The sequence below is a fragment of the Drosophila ananassae genome, chromosome 2L (genome assembly GCF_017639315.1).
Source record: "Drosophila ananassae strain 14024-0371.13 chromosome 2L, ASM1763931v2, whole genome shotgun sequence".
Taxonomy (NCBI): Eukaryota; Metazoa; Arthropoda; class Insecta; order Diptera; family Drosophilidae; genus Drosophila; species Drosophila ananassae.
The window spans coordinates 561,889-587,281 of NC_057927.1; the positions used below are offsets into that span (position 1 = coordinate 561,889).

The window sequence follows — 25,393 nt, forward strand, 5'->3', positions numbered from 1 at the left end:
ATTAAAAATAAATGCTTAAAAACAAACTTCACCCTGTGGATTTTCAAAAGCAATGGCCTTTTCTGTGCCACTTTTGTTGTTCTCCCCGAATATCTTTTCAAAAAGTAAAGATTTTTTGAAAAGCTTCTTTGAGAAGCGTGCCACTGTGCCACGCTCTTCAGTTCAGCAAACGGAATTCGACTTTGCGTATTTTGTTTTGTGGCCAGTCCGAGCAAACAAGGCGGCCGAGCGGCAGCTATTTAATTTTTGTTTCGTACGGGCACGGATCGGTTGGGAGCGGATCAGATCGGTTAGCTATATAGCCCCCGGCGTACGGGTATTTGCGGCGAGTGCCGAGAAAAGTTTGGGAAAGTGCCCGTGACCAGAATTTCCACGTTTCGAGAGGTGGGTTTCCCGCTGTGTTGTGCCGCTGCTTGTGTGCTCCAGAAACAGTCAGCCATTCCAAACAATCCGGGAATGGATCTGCCGCCGTCGTCTAGAGGACCATTGGGTGAGTTTTGGAGAGATGGAGCCGCGGCAGAGACAGGGTGGAGGGGAAAGCAGTCTCCTGACAGCCGGCGACGACATAAAACGTCAAACTGTCGATCACCATCACGGCGAAATACGCAAGATGCGTGTCTTAAATGCAAAAAGGCCCCCACCCACCCCGGCAGCGCTAAGTGCATAATGGCCAGCGCTGTTGCAAGGCTGCCATTTGTGCAACCGCCTCCCTCGGCCCGCACCGACCCCTTTAATCTCGTCGCTGATCTCTGCGCTACGCGCCTTGCATGCCTGCTCTTCTCTGGAATGCGTTTAATTCGCATTTGAATTTCATCGCTTCTGTTCCCTGCACGGAGAGAAAAACTCAGTTCCAGACCTTGGGCTTCCGTACGATGGGGCTCTGAAACCTCATACACGACTTGCCTGACTTCCAGCCCCTTTAGAGGGAATACTTGCCAGTTACACACATTTTCTCGGCATGTCGGGTCGTTATTACCATCGGGCAGCTGGTTTTCGCTTTCGCATGCTATTACAACGCAAAACACTTGTCTGCCGCCTCGCAGCTCCCCTTTTGGGAAGAAATCAAAGCTCGCAACCCAAATTAATATTCCGCGCCACACTCCCCCACAGCAACTCGACACAGACACAGATACAGATACAGATACAGATACACACTGAAAATACCTCGCGCCCTGTCTGGTAATTGATGGTACGTACAGTTTGTTTTATGGCACTTGGCCGGTTTAGTTTTCCCTCCGAATAAGCACCTGAAGCGGATCGGTGCTAGCTCTCCATACCGCTCTTCCCCAGAGCCCTACCTGTGCAAAGGGCGCTTGGCATCCTTAAATCGAGTAACCCACATTCCCCAGCTTTCTCTGTTCCCAATTTTGCCATCTATGTTTGCCAATTTCCTCAATAAAATGCAACTCATTTGAGGGCCAACACCTGAGAAACACATGTTTCGAAAATAGTTCTCGCTACGAAACAGGTTGCGGGCGCTGACAATTGAACCAAATTTTAATTGGCGGCCATATTTACTGTCGTGTCCGAAGGGGCCTACGAAATTCATCAACTTAACGATCTCCCCGGGACTGGTGCACTTGTCATCGGGCTTGTGTTTACGTGCCGCAAGTGGCCAAGAGTGCAGTTGGTGGAACGTGCGTGGCAACGACGCGGCGGCGGGTTCCGAGCCGCTGGCAAGGGCCTCTGGTGGTGCCCCCACATATCGTGCATATTTTTTGGCACAAATTCGCGCGCTTGACTTATCGCGATAAGCGGAATGCAAAATACCCAAACCGAATGTGAAATATTTCGCAAAAGGGGGACTGCGAATCAAACACGGCCATCGGGGAGTATCCGAGTGAAATCCATCAGGAGGCGGCCGGTATTCTTGGGAATTCTTCAGGTACAGTGCGCTCTGAAGTTGTGGGGCAACAATGAAAGTTTTAGGCCTTGGCAGCTACCCCAATTCGAGCGTACTTGCAAAAAAAATAATACTATTGTTAGTATTGGCTATAAATTATATACTCATGTCCAGCACTGTACTGAACACGAAGCATGACTAATTTTATTTTAGGCGAAATGACTTGTTCAATACCAAACATATTTTCTGGCTAAAAATGCAGCGCCTGTGTGGGTGGAATGAAATGTTTTCACGGTACTACATTGCGTATGCGTGATGCCCGCAGCAGCTGCCTTCTCGCTCTCGGCCAGCTGTTTGCTGTGCTACATTGCTCCGCGGCTGCTCTGGTCCCGTGCAACTTGCTCTAGTTTCCGAAGATGGGTGTATGTACATATGTGGATTTCACAGAATTTGTCCAAGAAGTGACTTGTACACCCTTGCAGAAGACTGAGATCTCAGTCTATATCCCGACTATGTCCCCTAAGAGATCAGTAGGGTGCCTCCTGAAGGGCCTTTTGGCGAATCAGATACATACATACATATATCTGAAAGAGTATGCGGGTTCATCTTGTCTACTCTTAACTGGGCTCTCTGGCACCGCTCTCTTTCAATTGAAACTTTTCGTTTGGGCGTCCAGCAAATTATTCTAATTGTTTACAAGCGTTTTTTTGTTGCGCAAATAAATTGGCCCCTCTCCCGGGCTGCCTGTGGCCCTAAGTGTTTGTTTTTGGCCCGCGGCTGCTACTGTAAGTTTTATTGGCTTCGATGCCAGCCATTTCAGTTTTGAATAACTTAATTTTTCGGGTCGCTTTATTGGCTGTTTGACAAATTCTCAGCCCGAGCGCGCGCGACTGTGCTTCAATTGATTTATTTGATGGCATTTCGTTTCAAGAGGCGGTCAATTGCAAAAGTTTTGGCCGGAGCGGCGCACATCGATCTTGTAAACTGCCTCTGGCGTATCGTCAGTTTGATCTGGCTTCGATTGCGCGGGAAGTGTCGGTGGTGCCATCAAAACACTCAGATTGACCAGCAGGCCATAAACAGCGGCAATCAGGGATCTGCCGGCCACCCAAGGTTAGTTTTGAATCGCTCTGACTCAAAGCCTCAGCTCTAATCGTCTGAGCGCTAATAACCTCGCTGGCATTTCTATTTCGGATTATCCAAATGCCACAAAGGGAGCTCTAATAGTCACTCTAGAGTCTAGAGAACTGGATCTGAATGACGAGGAGGTACTTTTCGCAAAGGCTTCAAGGCTTCAAGGGTTCTGCACGCCAGCTGTCTTGGCCGGAGGCTGTGGTTCGGGATGTGGCTGGCCGCTGATGGATGTCGCCACGGGCGCATTAATCCCGCTTCATGCCCAGGCCGCTCGGCAGTTCTGCTGGCAACGACGCATTTACCTAAATTGGAATATCCGGTAAAACGTAATGAAAATCGTAGCAATCAAGCCGAAAACACACACACGGCTCTTTCGAGCGATGGCGGGGCATGGATGGTCGGGGTTCAGGTCTCGGGGATTGGGGATTGTGGAAAGTACACACACAACGATATGCAAATGAATGTCACCATCTTAAATGAAATAATCGTCTTAAATGAAGGCAGAGCAGAAGCTGCCCCAATCCCATCCTCGATTCCGAGCCTTCTGTCCGCTGGCTTTAATTACTCTTCTCAGTCGTCGGAGCTCTCCAATGGCATATCGAGATAGAAGTTACCCCATAGACCTGTCAAGTCCCACCTGCGACCTGCCAGCGGACTCGGGCGGGAGCCAATGTCTCTGTATACTCTGCGGAGGAAGAATTCAAATGGGAATGCCTGTTGATCAACGTCAGTTTGCGTAATTGAAATTCGAAATTCAAATTCGTTCGCAAGAAGCCAAGGGTAGCAGCCGAACATTCTTAATTCGACTGCCTGGCCGTAAAATGGAAACTTTTTCATCAAGGTTTCGACACAATTCGAACCGAGCACACACTCCGACGCACTACGTAAAATGGGCGAGTGCTGATGTATGGATGCCAGCGCTTGCGAAGTTAATCGGCAGTGGGGGCGGGGGCTGTCGAGTTTCTCGCACCAAATCAGAATTGAAATCAATACGTGCAGCGTGAATGTGAATTGACTCATAAATAAGAAATATGCCAATAAAAACATCTCTGGCATTCGGGCCGATCCAGCGCCACAGCCAGAAGCGAAGCAACCGCAAACGGGACGCCCATCTAGGGCTGGCAAGTACATGGCTGCCAGTGGTTTATAGCCTTTGTACCTAATAATTTGGTGGACTAATTGTGGCCGGGCTGTCGCACTTTAAACTGGGCCGAAAGGAAGTTGTGAGGCTTGCAAGTGCACCCAAAAAACCATTAAAAAGTGGCGGGCTGCATTTCCGGGCGATGCTTTGGGGGAAATGGGAAGAGCATATACTTCCGCTGGGAAACTTCCATCGAGCTCCCAACCGTTAGATATGTCTCCACTCTCTGTGGTGGACTCATCCCCGCCCACTCATTACTATGTTCGTGCTTTGTCATGCGCATATTTAATTAAATAAATTTTAAATATTAATTGTTGTGCGCCCCTCGGCTTCTACTCGCAGGTCTATTTCCTACACACCTATTGTGTCGAAAACTTTGACGCATCCGCCGGAAGCGCCTTAAAGAGCTGTAACAAGTGCAAGGCCCAGCAGGTGAAGAGGCCCCCAATCGTAATTCAAATCACTGCCAGCCCAATCGAGCAAGCCACCCAAAGACTCGCGAAGGAAACATGTCCATGGGTGAGTACCGGAGAAGTTATATCCAGTAATAAGCATAAAATTATTAATTTGTTAGAGTAGGAGCTCCATTACACTTATAGTTTCATGCAGAATCAGAATAGCATGGGATCTGTGGTGTTTCGAATTCGAAGAACCTCCAGAGTAATTACGGGTGTCTTGAAGGTTCCTACTGGTAGGAACATGACACAAACATGAGCAGCTCGATCTCGCCCCGAGAGTACTTGACACCGTACATGGTGCAGCTCTGGCCCGGGGTCCTCGGTGGCATTCCTAATGATTCGGGTCGGCCCACGAAAATACGCTCAGCCCATGCGAGGCCCCGAGTGCACACAAACAGCCCATTGGCAATTTCCCAGAACGCCAACGCATTCATCAAACGGGACCAGCTCGAACGATTAGTCCGGGGGCTCGGCAACTGGAGCAATCCACTTAAGGTTGGGAGCCATCCCAGCCGCGGTTCCCAAGTGCCAGGTCCGAAGCCGGGCGGGGCCAAGATCATGTACCGGGGCTGATTTAGTCGGAGGCCCACCTAAACGGCGAAGTGCGAAGAGTTTCCCAGGGCCCGGCCTCACCCGGAGTAAGTGCGCACTCGGGTGTCTGCGTCCATTAGATATTGCTAGCGGTGGCGGGGTCACCCGTCAATTTGTGTCTATAATCATAGAGACGCTGCTAAATAACAAATCAAATGTCGGGCACCCAGTCAAGGCGGCCCATAATTAGTCACATTCGTGGATGGGCCCCGATTCCCCCTCAACTTCGCGCCCCATGTCCAGCTGTCCTTTTTTGTTATTCTTATTTATGTCTGCCCGACTAGAACCAATAATCAGGCAGCTGATATGGGAAATGGTGCAATTAAAACACAAAACACAGCTCCCAGCTCCCAGCCTCCCGGAGAGATGCAGATAGGAGTGCCCGCTCCCTCGGGCAGCTCTGGGCCCGCATCCAGGAGCGTGCTTATAAATAGTTTTGTCTCCGCTCTCTTTGTAAATCATTCATTAAATCCGCATTGAATTTCATCCATTCATTCATCCGATGGCTCGCCACTGCCGCATGTTAATTGCGCCCAACGAGAGTGATCATTGGAGTAAATCGGCTTGGAATGCTTAGCCAACGCTCCTCGTTTATTCGCAAGAGGGAGGCTTCTTCGGCGGAATACAAAGCACTGCAAGTGGGTTCTAGCTGTCCCCTAACTAGTTTATGGAGCCACTGGTACGAGTAATTAGCAATTCATGCACAAATTCTCCATACTAATGAGTCACTGGCTCGGTACCTGGTTCCGCTGTGAGGCAGGCGCACCTGGATTTCCTTCCGCAAATATTTGCGTAAATTAATTGTCACTTGTCTGAGGTCTGAGATCTTCCTTTTGTTTCTGGTGCGTGCATCCCGGCTGGCGGATCGCCAATCCCAATCGACAACCAGGGGCGGGGAAGTTCATGCAAAGATATGTATTTATTGACGTGGAGGCCCAGACACCGGTGCAGAACCCAGAGACCCATTGGGGCTCGTCGGTGAGTCTCGTTGCCAGAGCAGACGTCAGAGGCTGCCAAACATATTATTCACGAATCGTGTACGCAAATTCCCACGTCATGCGCTTAATTGTGGGTATCGAGTGCGATGTCGTCGATCGCTTAGCGGCTCGATTTCTTCCGCGAACCACTCAGCCGGCGTGGTCTAATGCATCCAGACAATTCCGGCCTAAAAATACCGCAAACACTGGTTGTCGGCAGACATTACCCCGCTGCAAGTGATTCTTTATAATTGGATTACGGCCGGAGGCAGGAGCGTAGAAATTTTAATTACATACCTCATAATCATCCAGGGCAGTGTGGGAGTTGTGTCGGAGGGACTGGGAAGGGTCTGCGGAGGACGTTCGAGTGCTGTTCAAATGCCGTGAGGCGCATCCAAAGATGCGTGTCGAGATGCAACTCCTGCAATTGCGTGGGTTGTTTTGTGAACAAATAATCTAATGAAAAATAGAGGCTCTATTTGCGAAGAGGTTGGCATCAAGATTGAAAAAAACAAAACACGCCTTACAAAATCTAGACCGCAGCATCCCAAGTCCGTGTTTCAAATAGCTCAAAACATTCATCAATATTCGGCCGAGTGTCGTAGTCCCCCAGCATCTCCGGTTACAAATGCAGTCACGGCAAAATAAATCAAAATTTCCACTCCGGGGCTCAGTATCAGGGCGCTACAAGATCAACAGCCCCATTATAACGTCATCGGAGAGCCTCTTACATGGAGAGTCAGATCCGTGGCATGGATAGTGAATGGGGATGACGTAAATAATGCACTGCCGATCCTCCAGGGTATGCCAATTGACATTTAACATCAACCTGTGGCAAGTCCACCGCCACAACGCAGAGGAGGATCGGCCCCGAACTCGGATGCCCCGGAGCAACTGCGCCTTCGCCTTTCCTGGGAGTGGCCGGAGAACATAAAAAACTGCAACGACACGTGCTCGACAGGGGAGCAGGGATGAAGACGCAGGACGGAATTTTCGACTTAAGCTGCCTGCTTTTTACTTCACGGAAGACTTCGTTGTCATGTGCTCGCAGCTAGTTTCCATTAAGAAAATAATTAAACATTTGGCGTCCTCAAAGCCGGAGAAGATGTTCGGAGGCCAGCGAGTCCTGACATCGAGTTGAAATCTGTTGAACAGATGTGGCGAGCGCTGCACAGCTCGCAGAGTATTTATGAGCGTCGATCGCATTTTATGCATTTCCAAACACCTTTCGGGCAGGCCCTATAAATAGGCCCTGATTTTTGGCAACTGTGGGCCGACGATCGAGCGAGCCCCACCTCCGCATCCCAATCTTGTCAACCGCAGCCGCGACAAGAACACGACAGAAGACACAGTCGTCCATAAAAGCGAGGCAATAAAAGTGTTATTTGATTTTCGATTGTGTCCCAGACACCTCTCGCAGCTCGCATCCCACTCTCCAGTAGCCCGTTTCCCTGTGCGCAGGTAGGCGTCCCCTTTCTTCTCCCTGCTTTCGCTTTCGGGTCACATCTCCTGCAGGGCCTTTCTCCCGCAGTTGTCCCTTTTGTGGGTGCGAGAGTGTTTGGTAATGTCCCTTTGTCTGGGCATTTCCGCTGCGGATTTTTCGAGTGGGCATTAGCATGGAGTCCACGTGCCGCCCGGACCTCGCCGGCCAGGGATATTTTTGAATTTGAATCACTAATCCTTGGACGCATCCTTCTTTTCGCGCGATTCTCCCTTGAGAACGCAGTCTCAGTTTTCAGGCCACTTACTTCCGTCGGAACTCTTCGTTTTATGGATTTTTCTAGATGGGGTTGGGGTAGTAAGGGCCTAAAACAACACTTCATCTTGTCCTGTGGGTCCTGTGATTCCAAGACCCTAACATGTTGATGTTAGTAACTCGTATATATTAATTTTAAATTTTTAAAATTGTGTCTACTCCGAGAAACCTTTCGTGGGCACCTGCTTAAGAAGGGGGGGAATGATATTGTTACAACAATAATAATTGTGCCCCTCGCTGTCTCTGGTGGGGAGACTTCCGGGCAGACATCCCCTGATTCCAGGCCCACCCCACCACGCCCCCCTCCACAGTGCATCGGCCGTTGGGGTTAAATCATAAAAACTGGAAAATAATAAACAAAACATTTCAATTGAACGTGAAGGAAAACTCGTACTGCACATACACGATTTAACTTTTGTGTGCCGTGCCGTGGCTGAGGCGGGGGCGGAGGTGCGTCACACACCATGAGTAAAAGAATTTCGTCTGAAAATGTCCGGGAAAATAAGAACAGCCCATCCCAGAGAAATAAACTTAAACTACAACAATAAATAAACACGCAACCCTCAAAATCTTGCTCTCAAAATGGAACCAAATGTTGCAGGATCAGGTACAATCTTCTCCAGGGTTCCACTCTAAGGACAATATAAGAAGTAGCTATCCAGAAGATTCAAGGAAGTTGGACAAAGACGGCTCGAGGAGTAATTAACCTGTCAGCGCCCGAGAACAATGGGCAAAAGTGCCACAAATGGCGCCCGACCCGGCGAGCGAACCAGCGACAACATCGCCACCTAGCTGCCCCTGCCCCCGATAGGCCTGTGAAGAAGGGAACTAACTAGGAACTGCGGACGCGCTTGTTGGGGCGTCTACAGATTTACGAGTGACCGGGAGCACCCAACTAGCTCTACGCCGAGAGCCGAGGGCACGCGACGCGCCCGGCGAAGACAGGCGTTTGACATTTATGTGCAACAATGCACTTCCCCAAGCACTCGGCTGCAAGTGCCTCTCAGGGCTGTTCAAGACTCTTCACCCGCCGACGCGGCACAGTGAGAAATTTTTGCGCAACTAGGTCCAGAAGAAGAATCTCTCGGTCTAGTGTTCAGGAATCTGAATAGAATAGGAGTTCCAAGTCCCTCCCGGAATGGACTCCCGAATGTGCAACTTCTGGCCTCGTTTGGCTTTACGAGTCCTCCGGAGCCTCAAATGTGCCGGACATCTGTATGGCCCGGGCTGTGCTAGCCAAGTGCCGGGCAGCTCTAGTCCCAGACCACTTACGAGTTCCATGGGCAGACCACATGGAGTCGTTCTGGAGAAGCGCGGAGCTGTGCACATTTTGCCACTTAACTTCTCCACGGCCCTGGTCGAAACTATAAATGTGTGTTCTTCGCACAATTGTTCCCCTTCGCTGCAAGGCGTTTTAATGGGCCTGCCTACCTCGGGAGCTGGCTTGTGTCCATGTGTTTGTTGGCCTTTGATGCTCTCGAGTTGCAGTTCCTTAATTTCCCGGGAATATGTGTATTATGGCCTGTTATTTTTGGGCTATCATTGGGGACAGAGTTCCCTGTTTTCGATTTCCATGCAAAAAGATCAGCACACCATCCATAGAATTCTGATAGGGCAGGGGGACTAGCAAGCGGACTACCAAGAGTACCCTCGATAGACCCCCGACTCGGGCATCGGAACTCATCAGATATGCACGACGAGCCGGGGAGACCCGAATGCCGAATGGACGGGGAACCAGGATAGATGGCGGTGGGAAAGGAAGGGAACCTACCACGGGAGTACGAAGAAGCTAAGACAGCCAGACCAAGAAACTGAAACACTGCAGAGACCGAGGCCCAGGCCAAGACCGTGGCAGGAACGACAACAACTTGATCATGCGAAAAGCGCACGCAGAGGAAAACATGCCAGGTACCTCGGCAGCAACAACAACGCGGACAGCCGTGTCGTGGAAAGCGAGTTTCCCCGGTGCTTCCTGATGGGGAGTTCTGCCCGCCCCGCTGTGTGGGTGCAGTGCCGGCAATGTGGCAACCATATTTGAACACTGATCCCGCATGTTGTGCGAGGGACTGGGCGAGGGAGATAGGACCAGTGTGAGGGAGAGGGCTGTTGTTTTGGTTCTGCTGCTACACAGGAAGAAATCGGGCAGCTCTTGACCTCTGAACTGAACCACAGAAGGGAGTATTTGAAGAAGATGCTGTGAGTTAGAGAAGATTGGTTCGAACCGCTCTGGAACTCTGAGGGATTCGGGAAAGTCCCTGTTACTTGCTGCGCAAGAATGTTTTCCCAGTGTACTCTGCTCGTTGCTGGAATGGATGAAGAACCGAGCGCATGGAAAATAAAATCCAGAACTGAACCCCGAAGAGGGATTCTCTGCCGCAGACAGCGTCGGCAGAGGCAGCAGCATAGGCAGCGGCAGCGGCAGAGGCAGAGGCAGAGGGCACAGCTATGTGCTCGAGTGTTCTGAGCGCAGTGTTTCATTCTCGACGAAGTTTTAGAATTATTCCGTTTCGGGATGCGAATGCAAACGCACGCGCCGCTCCGAAGAAGTGAAGTGACCACATAAGCCAAGAACCAAACGCTCAACCAGAATTCTAAATGAGATTCTGATTTGTTTTTCGCGCCCAACGTCTGTTTTTGAAGTAGATACCCTCGAGCGCCGTCTGCGGCGTTCATTCTGAGTGAGCGCCTCCGCGCAAGCTTGTAGTGCCTTGGAGTTGCAAGTGAAAGTGCAAATGCATCGCAAAAGACCTCTGTGAGAGACCACGAACGCACCCGCAGATCTTAGGATGTTTTTGACCATGGATAGTACAAATACAAACCTCTTTTTCTCAGGTAGGGTTCGGGGTGCGAGCAAGGATGGACGACGGCCTGTAAAGTCTGAAAAATATGTGTAGAAATAGACATCGTAGTTGCGAGTTAGCTTTGCTTATTTGACCCACACTTCACTGAGGAATCCCGTCTATTCCAGATAACCCCTACTACTTCTGCAATGACGCCAAGTCGCCCCGCACCCCCGACTCGCAGTCCTCGGGGCGAGGCTTCTCCCTCTTCAAGCGCCGCAACTCTAAGGGCGGCAGCAGCCCGCGTCCGCTGGCGATGTCCAACCCGGAACAGATGCGGCTGATCACTTCCGCCAATCTGGACTCCACGGCCACCATGGCCTTCGGCAGCCCGCGGGGCAGCTTCAACTCGCTCGGCGGCTCCTCACAAGTGAGTACTGCAGTTAATGGAGCATCTTGCTTTCCGACCCATCAGCTTCCTTTGCGAACACAGCCTCTAACGCACTGCCCTCTTCCGCTTCGATCTTTGCAGCACTCGTTCGAGATGCAGATGTACCGCCAGAGATCATCGAATTCGCACTCCGGCTTCCGGGGGCGGCTGGGCTCCTGCAACGAGACGCACAGCTCCCAGTGCCCGGGGGGCGGGGATCACGACGAGGTCTTCAATCCGCTGACATCTCCAACAAGGTAAGCTGGATGAATGGCGGGATGCAGTGCAGCTGTTGACAGTTGCTCCGCCCTTTCCGCCCATTTGCTAATCGCCTCCCCTTCCTTTCTCCCTCTTCCTCCAGCAGCAAGGCCCATCGGCACCACACGCTCCCCAGTGGCGGAGCTCGCCGCCATTCCTTTGGCAACTCGGGCCAGCACCACCATCAGCAGAGCTCCCAAGCATCCGGCGCAGCGGCCCTGGGATCTCCGGACGAGGTGCCCAGCATGATGGCCCCCCGCCCGCCTCTGCAGTCCCCCAACAAATTCCGCGGAAATTCGCACCGCAGAAGAGGTGAGTCTACCCTGACAGATTAGGGTATTAAAATGTATTTGTGGGAAGTTTCATAGGATAGAGGCCACTCGTAGATAAGTAATAGAATTCGTAGGTAACCCTATCTATTTTCCCAATGACTGTGTCAGACAAAAACTGTCATCTCCTTGTTTTAGAAATGCATAGAAAGCTGAAACTTGGCCCTGGCGCCGATCTGAGCCCTGTCTTGCCACTTTTCTGCACTGAGCCAAGTAAACAGCTCTGGCAAGTGTACACAAGTGATAATTGTAACCGCCAATCGTCGCCCGCGTGGCGCCACTTTTGTTTTGGCACGGGAGCTTCGGCTTGTGGCGATCCCAGTGCCTGGGGCTGGGCACTGGCCTTGCCTTGACAGTCCTCCTGTCGACTGCCGAGTGATGGATGCCCAGATATGTCTCCGCAGAGTGTCACGGCTTATGGTTTACGACCCGCTCAGGACTTCTCTGCACGATCGGCGCGTATTCATCGGAAAGTTTCAAGGTTTTAAAGTGGGGCGTAGCATGGGGCTGTGATGGATGACCGGGACCTGACATAAACACATTCGAGCATAATGCTGAAAAGTACCCGAAGGGGGTTCTATTTTGTCACTCTTTTAAGGCGCACAGTTTGAATCTTTGTCTGTATCGGGTAACTAGGTAACCCTTCCAAATGGGAGGTGGAGAGAGCGACCGAGCCAATAGCCCCCAACGACCAAATCAAATGGGCGAGTTGTGGCACCTAGCTTATGGCAAAGTAGAAACAACGCCATTTCGGAAGACTGCCCCGGGGAGGAGCAGCAGAGAACACACGTTTCCGTTTTCCAAATGGCATCAATACCCATAGCTGTTGCAGTTGCAGTTGCAGTTTGTTATTATGTTGCGGCCAACTTGGCGGATGGCCGATGGGACGATGGGACGCTGACAAGAGTCAATAAACGAATGGCCCAGAGGAGAGGGCTTTAGTGGGTGTGGCACCATGACGAGCATAAAATTCAAATCGAAAACTGCACACATGTACCCACAATGGGCGAACTGGCAAACGGGCAAACGGAACTTTGCATAATTGATGGGCAGACGTCTTGGGTCTTCAAACGTGTTAATGGCACGGAAGCGAGAAAAGGGGAGTTGGGAGGGCAGTGCTCGATCGGTGAAGTGCCTGCCGCATTTGCATGTGGCGCGTGCCAGGCAAGCGATTGGCCAAATTTGGCATCTAGCACTCCACTTGGTATTCGGAAATTGGCAGCGCAGCGCGTGAATACATCAAAGTCCGGGGAGTCCGTCCAACTTACTGTTTACTTTGACTGTTTACTTCCTCCCTGATTGGTTTTCCCACTCCATCGAGAGTTCAATCAGAAGCCATGAGCTCCAGCTGCCGCTGCACTTTCCAGATACTCTTTCTCCGGCAGGTGATTTGGGGCCAGAGGCACGCCATTCCACGCACTTGTTTATGCATATTTCCATGCAGACTTCTGGTTTGTGTTGCTGTTTCCCTGCTCGGTTCTCGGAACATCTGTTTATCAGACTACGGGGAGGGGAATCTCTTCGCTTCTTGGCCTGGGGTTCAATACACTCCTAGGCTCCAGCTCGGGGCTCCTTGCGCTTGTCCGCCTCTGCGCATATCAAGCAGTCGCCGTCAAGGCAGTCCTATCGGGGACCAACACTTGCTGCATTCATTAACACTCCGCCAAGATTTGGGACTCGTCCACGTTGATTAGCATAATTTTGGAAGGACAATGCGACGAACAACTAAAGAAATGAAGATTATAACTCTTTTATTTTGCTCACGCCCTATTAGAGTCTAGACCCGAAGCCTAGGTAGGAGAGTTCTTCCTGAAACCTGCCAGAAGAAACTCTACGACTAGCTAGCTGTCCCGCTCCGAGAGGGTTATTCCGAGCCTCCCGTGATATCCCTGCAAACATTTACGAAAACACTGCCATTTAATTTTATTACGCTTTTTATTTCATCGCTGCCCTTGTCTGGAGGGCCGCTGCCGCCATTTAAACGGCAGTAAATAAGAATTCCATTACAAGCTTCGCTGCTCCCGCTCATAACTGTTAGGACTTCCCATAAAGGAGCTGCGCAGAAGCTTTAGTAATTGATCTGTTGATCGCTTAAAATGCCATAACTCCGAGTATGGTCTGCCGGGGGAGGTGGGCCTGGGAAGCGTTGCGCTGCGCTGCGGGGACTACTGATTAAAATGGGCACCGCGTTGATTGGACGTCACGGGCACGTATAAAAACAAAACGGCCGCGGCTGACTTTTATTGTTTTATAATCTTGGCTGCAATGGGGGGAGGAGCGGGCCAGGGGGAGTTTGCTGGAAAGAGGAAGAGAGAGCGAGAACCGGAGAGAGGCACCTAATTGGTATTCCCGACGTCCAGCCAGGTCGGTAGAAGCCAAGTCGAGGCCCGAGCTTGAGCCAGCTCTGCGTCCAGTCCAAGTTGAAGGACTGTGGCAAGTTGACGCTCCAAGAGTCGCGCGTGAGCAGTAGCCCCACTCGGTGTTGAATCAAATTGGTTTCTAACAAAGTCCGCGGATAATGAGCACAACCCCGTTCTGTGCCTAAGACCAAAAACAAGATGTTGCTTAAGGTGGAGAGCGTCGAGATGGAGGTCTTCTGCTGCGGTGAGCTGTAGTCTACTTAAAATTCTGAAACTCTGAAGCCCTGAAACGCATTATGCAGGAAACAATTAAGCGGGAGTTCAAAGTGACAGCACTTAGTATGTAGACAATGTCTATCATAAAAAAGGACCGGGAAGGGTTACTCAAGTAGTGTACACTTTTGTGATATAACTCAGATAGTCCTAGACTCTTTAGAGAGTGCCAGTGCAACAGGGATCCACTCTACTCGCGTTTCCCCCTCTATTGCAATCCCGACTGCAGCACGTGTTGGAAATAAAAAGATGAAAGGCACGGCTCGACACAAAAATAGAGCACAGATTGGGTTTCCGCTTAGAGACGTCTAGACTCCGGAGTCTAGGTCCTAGAGTGCAGAGTCTGGTTTTTTCAGCCTCCCCTGTTTTCTAATTCATATCGCGAGGGGGAAGGGCAGCAGTAAAAAGCGCGTGATCCCTCCGGAGGGGAAGTGGTGGGGCAGCTGCTCTCCAAAAACACAGATGTGCAACCAAAAGGGGGGCAGCGCGTGCCCTGCTGCAACTAGGCTTCGAAAATATGCTCATATTTCTGCCGTGGTGCGACCTTTGCATGCAGTTCGATGCTGGCTGGTGCTGGTGCGCGGTTAAAAATAGCGAAAGCAGTTAGCAATTATGAGTTGAATTGGAAGGGCTGTGCGTGATGGTAATTCTGATTCCGAAGACGGGGCCTCGCGCGGGGCAGGTGCCGCTCCACGGCCGCATAAACGCATCGCAGAACTAAGCACTGCCAGTGCTGCCACACCGAAATCCATGTCCGCCCAAAGGAACCAGAAGTTCCCCCGACGCGGCTCAGTGGAAAATAAATAAGTAATACCATGCGAGATGGTCGAGTCCGGCGGAGAATTCCAAATGGTTTGCTGGAAGAGTCGACCTTTGTTGGGAAAAGATACTCTTCCGCCGTGGAAGGTAGAGGGTTAGGACCCGTAAGGACATCAGTGATGAGGAATAAAAAGGTACACTTTTGGTTACAATTATTAAAGATTCTAAACAAACTCCTGGACGAAGTCAGCTCCCCTCTGGCTGTAGCAGCCATTGGGGCACAGTTGACAGCGACGTCGGCCGCAGCTGCGGCAGTGGCAGTGGCAGCGTCTGCGACGCACGCACCGGAAATCCCTCATATATGCTGTTTAAGTGTGCGTGGCTGTCTCAAAGCTTGCAGCATAAATTGCATGCAGGAAACACAAACAAATGCGAAGACCAGACCTCCACGGCTCCCCGCCCTGCTCCCGCCCGCTGCTCGATCCCTCAATGTTGTTTATTAAACGGAAACGAAAATTTGACTTGATTATTGTCAAGTTACCGCCGTTACGCGTTTATTTTGCCCCGCTCTTTGTTTTCGAAAGCGAGATTCGAGCGAAAGCGATTCTGGTAGGCTCCTGGCCCCAAAATCGGAGAGAGCTGCCCAGAGATGTGTTTATGACGCCCGGAATGTTGGTAGCGGAATTTATGGAGACATTTATTGGCACGCAGCAGGCATAGATCAGTGGAACTGCCACCGGGCGACATAAACGCCGCCCCTCCCACGGCGGATCCAAATAAACGGCCGGAGGAGAGCGTTCGAGATGCGTGTTTGATGAAGTGTTTGACAAAGTTGTCGCTTCCCAGCTCTCGAACTGGGGCTGGCATTAATCAAGCACGAGGGCGTCCCCCTTTATAAGACCACAAACGCTCAGTTTAACACGAATTTTAATATTTTCGTTGAAAAATGACTATTTCCTCTTGCCCAAGACTCCGATCCTGACGGATGAGCCCAGACATTTGACACCTGCCGCACAATTACTCAGCGCTCCGGGCACTGCGCCGAAAAATATCTTCATCTACGCGGATCTTTATTTATAGACTGGGGAGAAAGAGTTGCTGCATTGTTTTCGTAAAAAACATGTGTGTGGGAGTGACGCCCCATCCACCCGCCCCATCCGAATCCGAATCCGAATCGGGGGTCCCGCCAGAAGCCCTTTCAGACAGCAGCCGCAGCGACAGCGGCAGCGGAGAAATAACAAAACATTAATGTCAAAAACGTCAAAAATAACATCGGAGGTGGGGGCCAGCCCGCTTTGCTCCGTATCCCTGGCGGGACCTGCCAGTTGTTTACAATCTAGTAGAAACTGCATTAAAATGCATTATGCATATTTGAACTTGGCATTTGTCACTGTGTGGTCCCTCTAACTGGGCCTGCAGGAGCTGTTTATGCACTGTCTTGCTTTTTATTAACTCCCCCCGAGGGACTGCCCTTGCCGGACTCGACTGCGCCCCTGCTTCGCATTTCTCTATAAATTTTACAGCTCTGTGAATCCGAACTCCCCGGCCGGATTCCTGGGCTGCCTCCGCTCCGTTTTCCGTGAAGCGGCACGCAGCGTGGAAATGCTTTGAAATCCCCAGCCCATTCCGGCCTCTCTAATATTTGTTTTGCTTATGTTTATGGCTTGGAAAACGGTCCGATGCCTCATTTTTCTTCCAGCTCTTCCAGTGGGAGATTGCAGCTTCTCGCGATAGGGCAGAAGCAGTTTCGAAACGTTGTTTATGTTTGCTTTTAGCGGGAAATTCCATAAGGGAGCTGGGCTCCACCATTTTATGATGTGTTTTAAATGTATTCATTAATAGACGATCCGATGGGAAAATAAATTTCCACAGTTACTGGGTCATGCCCAGGGAACTGCCCAAGTGTTCCCGGAAAACTCTGCGCATGGAAGGCTGTTGCGATTTCGAGTGGCAGCTCGATCTGAGGCCTGACCCATCCCGAACCCTGACTAAGCCCCAGAACATAGTGCCCCCCAGAATCGTCGGAGCAATGCAGGCTCATTCAAAGTCGAAGAGCCACCAAATCAAATGCAATGTCATTTATAATCGTTGCTGACCATCCCCCATCCCCATCCCCATTCCATCCCCCACACTCACCTCCCAGCGGCCAGTTGTCTGAAATTCTCACACATCGCTGGTAGCCGGGCGTAATGGGAACAGCGATTTTGATTTAACGAAGTGGTCAGTGTACGGGTTGCCAGAAGATGGGGGCGGGAAGAGCGCCGGAGCGGGAACTGAAACTGTTTCAATTACTTATGATTTATGCCCAGTGCCATTTAAGTCCAGCCACAGTTTCATGAAAGCTTTCCTTCAACATGTCCCCGATTCTGGCGGGTTGGGGCAGAGCTTTCCGCCAAAGGATTCTCATCGGCTGCCCAATTAAATCTGCTCATAAAGAATGAATGGGATCGTAATTGGACGAGCGATGCTGCAATCTCTCAAGGAAGTCGACAATTAACCAAATCCAGATCGCGAGCTGGTCCTAAACTCAGATAGTGTGTGCGCATAATTGAGTTACAGATGACATAATTAAATGATAATTGTTGTGGGCAACGCACACGCATATTCCGCTTAGTGTTCATATGTGGAATTCGTTGTTGGTTCCACTCGAGAGGAGGAGGGTCGTTCGGGTCTCGTCCGGTCACCTCAGTCCCCTAACGCTCGGCTTTCCGCAGCCCATTTAATCAGAAACATAATGTTCGGTTCCCCCCTTGCTGATTTATGTCTTTTGCCAAAAAATAACTGAAAATGTCACTTTAGTGGCTGGAGTATTCTACTCATCAGCATAAAAACCAGGCGAGCATGGCCTAAAATGAATTTTTCAAAGAATTATGTTGGGAATAACTGTGTGATATAGGGGCCCTGCTTTTTTGGATGCACAATGTGGCGAGCTGGGGCATTAAATTACCTAAAATACATTCTAGCGAACGAGAACTCGAGTTAGAACTGATAGACTCCGGAATCCGAATTTCTGAATCCAATTCTACAGAAAATGTGTTAATCCAACCCGCGAATCTGGCACTCTGGATTCCACTGCCGCCCACTCGCAATAGCAGCCGGAGAGCGTTAGTTTTAATCAATTAATTAAAACCGTAATCGCAATCGTAAGCAGCTGCAGACGGCGGCGGGTCCTCAAGCGCCACGGATCTCGGCCAGCCGTTCTATTCGAACTGTGGATGCCGCGACGACAATTAGTGCACCGTGTTCCTCGGCTCGCGACAATCACATTGCTTTCATATTTGGAGTGAAGTTCTCAAATCGCTATCCGATCAACCGCAGAGAAGGTGAAATGCCTGCGAGGGGCACTTGTCGTCTCTTCAGCTGCGCCTCAGGGCCGGCCGGGGAGTACGTGGACATGGAGATGAGTGAGTTCTCGGCCTCGGGGACACAGCGCAGTACAGCTGCGAAAGGCGATCCATTAAATTGTGATCGATCACAGCCGAAAAAAGAATTTGCAAGCTGCAGAACAAGGCAGCAGCACAGATAATGAACAAAGAGGGGCATTTTGTCTTCGCCCCAGTGGCGGAGGGAGTTAACAATTACCAGATGTTCCGCCACTCAGCCGGTCGCATCGGTTAAGGGAGCATCTCAGGAACGAATGTCAGACTGCCTTTTATTCATTCCGTTCAGTTGGCGAATTTCAGCAGCCACGTCGTTGATGCAAAACTGTCGTCTGCCGTATAATTGAGAAATAAATTTCAATGCAGTCGCCATTGCGCCACAAAAGAGATGAAATTGGAGTTTGCCCAAGCTTTCCTAGCAAATTCAAACAGGGACTATCTAGTCTGGTGGCTTAACATTAGAGAGCTCTTCAAAAAGATTGTGTGCTAATGTTGCACATAATAATTTCTGCCTTCTGTCAAACCACATCTCTCGCAATATTGCACCAAATTAGAGGCAGATTCGCTGTTTCCTTGTGCTCCTCAAGTGAAGAGCATCTGCAGAAAAGATCGAAGACAGGCGACAGCCGACAGGCTGCAGGAATAAGAGACAGAGAGCAGACACTTCTGCTGAGAGATTCTTCTGCAGACGCCATTTGCGGGGGCCGCTAAATTCCGACTCGGAAAAATGCGACAGTGGATTTCAGCTTGTCCAGGGGACAACATCGTTTATCTCCAGCTCCTCGTTCGGTGTCGTATACGTGTGTACACTTCATTGGTGGAATCCGAGGAGATTTATTCAAATGCACCGAACGTGACCGAATTTATGAGACAGCCCGAAGCTGACAGAATAGGTGGGGAATATCCGGCGTGATTAGTTCGTCCGCTGTATTTGGCTAAAACAAGAGCCAGCCCTCCGCCTGACTAAACAGTTTTGGTCCGGAAATTTATGGTGTTTGATTTGGTTTTAAATCTTTTGTTTTCGTTCCACTTAATGAAAACCCCTAGCCTCCCGACCACTCTTTATTAGATCGCGCATCTCTAGAGGAACAGGTCTCTAATGGCAATACACCACAGAAACAATAAGACAGTGACAAAAAACAAAAATCAATGTCCTTGCACACGATGATAAATGTATCTTTCGGAAATACTCCCCCCTGTACTTGCTGCAGATAAAGTAGGGAGCGAGTTCCCGACTGCGTTGCACACTTTTTCCCACATCCCACAAGTGCTTTCGAATCGTATCAAAAGTCAAATTCCCAGAGGGAAAACACGGACTATTTGCATAGGTCACAAATCACGCGGGCCAAGTCCTAAGTAAAGACCGTATTTATCAGGGGCTCCCTAAGAGTCTATATGCATACACATTGTGAGTGCTGAGGGATCGAGGGTCGCCGTGGGCCAGTGGTGGCTTATCTGTGATGCCTCACCAGGGAAGTCGAACGCAAACTGGAAAAATTCGCTGATAGTTCCCGTTCTCATTTTCCAGACAACTGCGGCGGCGTCAACAACAGTGGAGCGAGTGCATCCGGCTGCCTGGCTACTCCCGGCTACAACATGGACGACATCCTGATCATCACAGCCAAGCACAGCGAACGTGCCTATCTGCGGGCCACATTCCTGAAGAACCATTTCGACAAGATTACCAAGCAGCGCGGACGGAAGCCATTCAAGTGAGTCCTCATCCATCCTCATTTGGGAATAAAAAAATTAATCATTTTCTCCTAGTTTTCTGCACATCAAAATTGACGATGGTCCCTTCGGAGAGGAGATCGCCCAGAAGTACCAGAACACCGCGCTCCAGATTGTGATTCTGTGCCCGGCCTTGCTGGCGCTCCCACACAGCTTCTTGATGACCCAGCTCTCCGCCATCATCCGCGTGGAGAAGGTGCTGGCCATCCTCCTGGACGTGGGCGAAGACAAAGTGAAGGAGATGCACAAGGCCGCGCTGCCCAGCTACTACAAGTGGCGTCGCTGCGTGGTGCGCGACAACGACCAGGTGCAGATCAGCAACATCTTGGGAATCGCCACGGACATCCTGGGACGCGCCTTGTGCCAGCGTCCACCCTGCCACGATCATTTCGGCTCGGGAAGCGGCAGTGGCCTTTCGCGGAGCTTCTCCGCTTGCTCGGAGGGCTTCACAGTGCTGCCCAAGAAGGTGAAACTGGGCCAAAACAAAGTGGTCGCTCTGCTAGCAGAACCGCTCGAGAAGAACGACACCTTGAAGCTGCTCGTGGAGAAGTCCGGGGAACTAATTGAACTGCGTAACTTCAAGTGCCGCAATCCGTACACGCTGCAGTTCTCCATTCCGGAAGCTTGCATGGAAATATCCACCATGATTGAAATTCGCATCGAGAAGAACAACAAGAGCCTCGGCGCCCGGCCTATCAAGTGCGAGAGTCGGCTGCGGGAATTGGAGCAGCTTCTACGCATTGAAGACTCGCCGATCGAGTTTATGTGCCACGCCCTGGGCATTGGGCCCGTGGAGCGCGATGCCCTGGACCAGCACCTCCTACAATGCTTCCAACGCAACATGCCGCCAAACTTTCATCTGCTGAGCGGTGCCAGTGAGCGACAACCGCACTTTTTCACTCGACTGGAATCGAGTCCGGAGGAGTACCCCACCCTCCTGCACTTCGCCGCCCGATGGGGACTCAACAGACTCTGCATCCAGTTGATGGAGTGCCCCGGCGGCGACACTGCCTGCGGTGTGAGGAACTGCGCCGGCCGCACTCCCTCCGAATTGGCCGAGCAAGAGGGTCACCACAAGCTGGCCCAGAACATAGTCAGCTTCTCGGAGTTCCACGAACTGACCACCATGTACCATTACTTCTTGGGAGTAACGCCTGGGGAGGAGAGCGGCCCGAAGCCGAACGCCAACATAGTGATCGAGGCTCATGCCGGCAAGGCTGCAAAGTCGAGCAAGCCACCCAAGCACCTGCCCCCAGCGGAGTATATGGAAATGTCGAGTGGGTCTGAACGGGAGAACACTCCAGAAGTCAGAACAAAAACAGAGACTATGGCCATCTCGAATCTGAACTACATAAGCGTGGAAACGGAGGACGATAACCTCCAAGCATCCGTTGCCGAGAAAAAGGTGGATTCCGACAAAAAGCTTCCGGAACCCGCTCTGCCTGGTCCCGAGCAAACCACAAATGAGCTGCGAATCAACGAACCCCCTTACTTTCAGTCCAAAGAGCACAGCCTGCAGGCGAAATCTAAGGACGAGGTCGATGCCCTACCTCTGTACCATACTGACAAGTTCAGCCACGAGTGCTCTCAGCTTCTGGAGAGCCAACCTGGCAATGACTACGTGCTACAGCCTTCCAACGTTCCAGTACCAGTATCCGTACCCGAGACCGCTGCAGTGGTACCTGTAGCGGTACCCGCGTCTGTGGCTTCAGACGATGGAAACTATCTGTTCCAGCCCTCAAACCGCCCGGTAGAAGATCACCTAAGAATAGCCCGCTGCCCGAACCGGCAGCCCAGCTATGGAACGCTGAAGCGAAGTGCCAGTGATGCCAGCACTGCCCGATCTAATGCGGACGACGAGCTAGCGGAGATTATGCACGACTTTAAGAACAACGTTCTCTCCATTCGCGATGTGGAGTTGCTAGTTGAGCGGTGGAAGCATCGCAACGATGTGCAGCAGAGCTTCCGGGAGAAGCAGGACCAGATTGACCAGCTACGGTTGGAGTACGAGCGTATCCAGGAGCAGGTCAAGTCGCAATTGAAAAGGGAAACTCCTTTTGAGCGATTCAAGAAGTTCTTTTCCCGGACAAAGCCCCACCAGGCGCCCGGAGGAAACGACAGCCTTCTAGACGATACCAAGTCCTCGATCGGTACAAGCTGCAGCTTCAAATCGAGCGGCGCTGTGGGTTCAGTAGTGGGTGCGGCCGGTCGACCCATAAGTTCTCTCAGCCTGCAGAGCTTGTCCAGTTCAAGTTCTTCGTCGGGTAGACTTAGCACAGGTAGTAACTGCAGTGGAGCCTCGCTTGGGGATTCGGGAACCCACTCCGACCACGAGGATCGCCGGATGCCGCACTGCCGTCTGATGGACAACTACCTGGTGCCACCGCCTCCGAGGCCAGTGCTAACACCCAGCTCAACGCCCGGTGATGAGCGCCATCAGATAGTATTTCCTTCACCCATGTCTAGCTGCCTTCGGTTAAACACGCCCACCAGTCCTATAGGATCCGAGCACTACCAAATGTTTCCCTCGAATATTCCGGTATATGGGAGCCCATCAACTTCGACCAATTCCCAAAGCAATAACTACCTGAATACCATCGTGGAAACGAAGGAGCAGGCGGAGACGCAGCACTATCAGAACCATAATGGGGTAACCCTACAACCCATCAAACTGAACGAGAGACCGAATATCATCTACGGGAAGTTGACGAAGAGTCACTCCGTCAACGGCTGCAGCTCTTTTAAGCCAAAGCTGGTGCCGGTGACATGTCCTAGGGCGGAAAGTATCGAAGTCAAAGCTGAAGTATACCAGAACGTGGGGGATATTCAACCTGGAAAGGACAAAAAACCCGAACAAACGAGCTCAGTGCCAGGAGAGGCGCCAAATTATATGAACTGCTAGGCCATAGAATCGACCAATAGAGCGATAGGCGATACTATTTGTAATTTAAAGTTGAATACAATTAATGCAATCATCGCAACCAGGAGATATTTAGTCAGTAAAAATATAATCGCATGCCAGATAAAATGAGTACGAGCTAGTTAACGATAATTTTAAAAATAAGTGCTTAGTGCACATAGTAATATTTTTACATGTATTTACGTATCTTTCACAGTTTATTGTGTATTTAAATTTTAAAACACTTTTGCAAGCAACCAAACCAACATATCGTTATTTTAAGAGTATACTTAAGCCAATACCTAGAATCAAAAACGATCCTTATAACATTAGAATTAGACTATAAGTGCTAGAAATGCTCCCAGGCATAAAAAACTCGTTTTCTTTCTCATACTAATATTTAAAGTTTAATAAATTTGGATATTTAAGTCAATTGGTGCAGTAATGTGATATATATGAATCTTTTTGGGTCGAAATTTTAGTACCTGCCTTTGTAGAGTTTTTCATAACGAATCTCTGATTCGAAAATCGGTTTGAAATCTATAATTCTTTACTAGAGTGTTTAACCACTAGCGTCTTACATTGCTCTAGTCTTTTTCCAGCAATTAAAAACGCTATGCCGACATATCTCTATTTTTCAAAACTATCTATTCCTATCCAAATATCTAGCCTTTTTCTCGCTAAAGCAGTAAAAAACTGTCATCCGATTTTCATCTGGCATACTTTAAAACAATCTAGGAACCTTTCCCCTTCCCCATAAAACAATCTAGAAACCATTCCCCATCAATCCCCATCAACGTTTTGTCGCCACGGTTTCGAGAAATTTTTTGGCAGCATCCAGAAGTTGTTAAAAATGGTTTTCCAAGGATTTGTTTTTCTTTCGGAGGCTATATTATAAAAAACTGTTATTCGTCTTTAATCTGGCATACCTTAAAACAATCTAGGAACCTTTCTCCATCAATCCCCATTAACGTTTTGTCGCCACGGCTTCGATAATTTTTTCGGCAGCATCCAGAAGTTGTAAAAAATGGTTTTCCAAGGATTTATTTCTCTTTCGAAGGCTATATTATTAAAAACAGTTATCCGACTTTCATCTGGCAAACTTTAAAACAATGTAGAAACCTTTCCCCATCAAAATCCATCAACGTTTTGTCGCCACGGTTTCGATAAACTTTTTGGCAGCATCCAGAAGTTGTTAAAAATGGTTTTCCAAAGTTTTGTGTCTCTTTCGCATTCACAAGTTGTTAAAAATGGTTTTCCAAGTATTTATTTTTCTTTCGCAGGCTATATTATAAAAAACTGTCATCCGATTTTCATCTGGCATACTTTAAAACAATGTAGAAACCTTTCCCCATCAAAATCCATCAACGTTTTGTCGCCACGATTTCGATAAATTTTTTGGAAGCATCCAGAAGTTGTTAAAAATGGTTTTCCAAAGTTTTGTGTCTCTTTCGCATTCACAAGTTGTTAAAAATGGTTTTCCAAGTATTTATTTTTCTTTCGCAGGCTATATTATAAAAAACTGTCATCCGATTTTCATCTGGCATACTTTAAAACAATGTAGAAACCTTTCCCCATCAAAATCCATCAACGTTTTGTCGCCACGATTTCGATAAATTTTTTGGAAGCATCCAGAAGTTGTTAAAAATGGTTTTCCAAAGTTTTGTGTCTCTTTCGCATTCACAAGTTGTTAAAAATGGTTTTCCAAGTATTTATTTTTCTTTCGCAGGCTATATTATAAAAAACTGTCATCCGATTTTCATCTGGCATACTTTAAAACAATGTAGAAACCTTTCCCCATCAAAATCCATCAACGTTTTGTCGCCACGATTTCGATAAATTTTTTGGAAGCATCCAGAAGTTGTTAAAAATGGTTTTCCAAGGATTTGTTTTTCTTTCGGAGGCTATATTATAAAAAACTGTTATCCGTCTTTAATCTGGCATACCTTAAAACAATCTAGAAACCTTTCTCCATCAAAATCCATCAACGTTTTGTCGCCACGATTTCGATAAATTTTTTGGAAGCATCCAGAAGTTGTTAAAAATGGTTTTCCAAGGATTTGTTTTTCTTTCGGAGGCTATATTATAAAAAACTGTTATCCGTCTTTAATCTGGCATACCTTAAAACAATCTAGGAACCTTTCTCCATCAATCCCCATTAACGTTTTGTCGCCACGGCTTCGATAAACTTTTTGGCAGCATCCAGAAGTTGTTAAAAATGGTTTTCCAAAGTTTTGTGTCTCTTTCGCATTCACAAGTTGTTAAAAATGGTTTTCCAAGTATTTATTTTTCTT

General features: G+C 49.5%; 1 protein-coding gene across 5 annotated transcripts; it reads left to right on the forward strand.

Moving 5' to 3' along the window:
* Positions 1–185: 185 nt before the first annotated feature.
* On the forward strand, positions 186–23,551 carry LOC6500300 (phosphoinositide 3-kinase adapter protein 1). Of its 5 annotated transcripts, XM_014911000.3 has the most exons (7): positions 186–490; positions 4,461–4,637; positions 10,869–11,110; positions 11,213–11,367; positions 11,472–11,680; positions 19,998–20,181; positions 20,237–23,551. In XM_014911000.3, exons 2-7 carry the CDS (start codon positions 4,628–4,630, stop codon positions 23,100–23,102), a joined length of 3,666 nt encoding a protein of 1,221 aa, XP_014766486.1. In that variant the 5' UTR covers positions 186–490; positions 4,461–4,627; the 3' UTR covers positions 23,103–23,551. The 5 variants fall into 5 exon arrangements, with proteins under 5 accessions (XP_014766486.1, XP_014766484.1, XP_001952927.2 ...); XM_014910998.3 differs by lacking the exons at positions 186–490; positions 4,461–4,637 and adding an exon at positions 10,333–10,732 and having other exon boundaries at positions 11,475–11,680; XM_001952892.4 differs by lacking the exons at positions 186–490; positions 4,461–4,637 and adding an exon at positions 10,336–10,732.
* Positions 23,552–25,393: the final 1,842 nt, after the last annotated feature.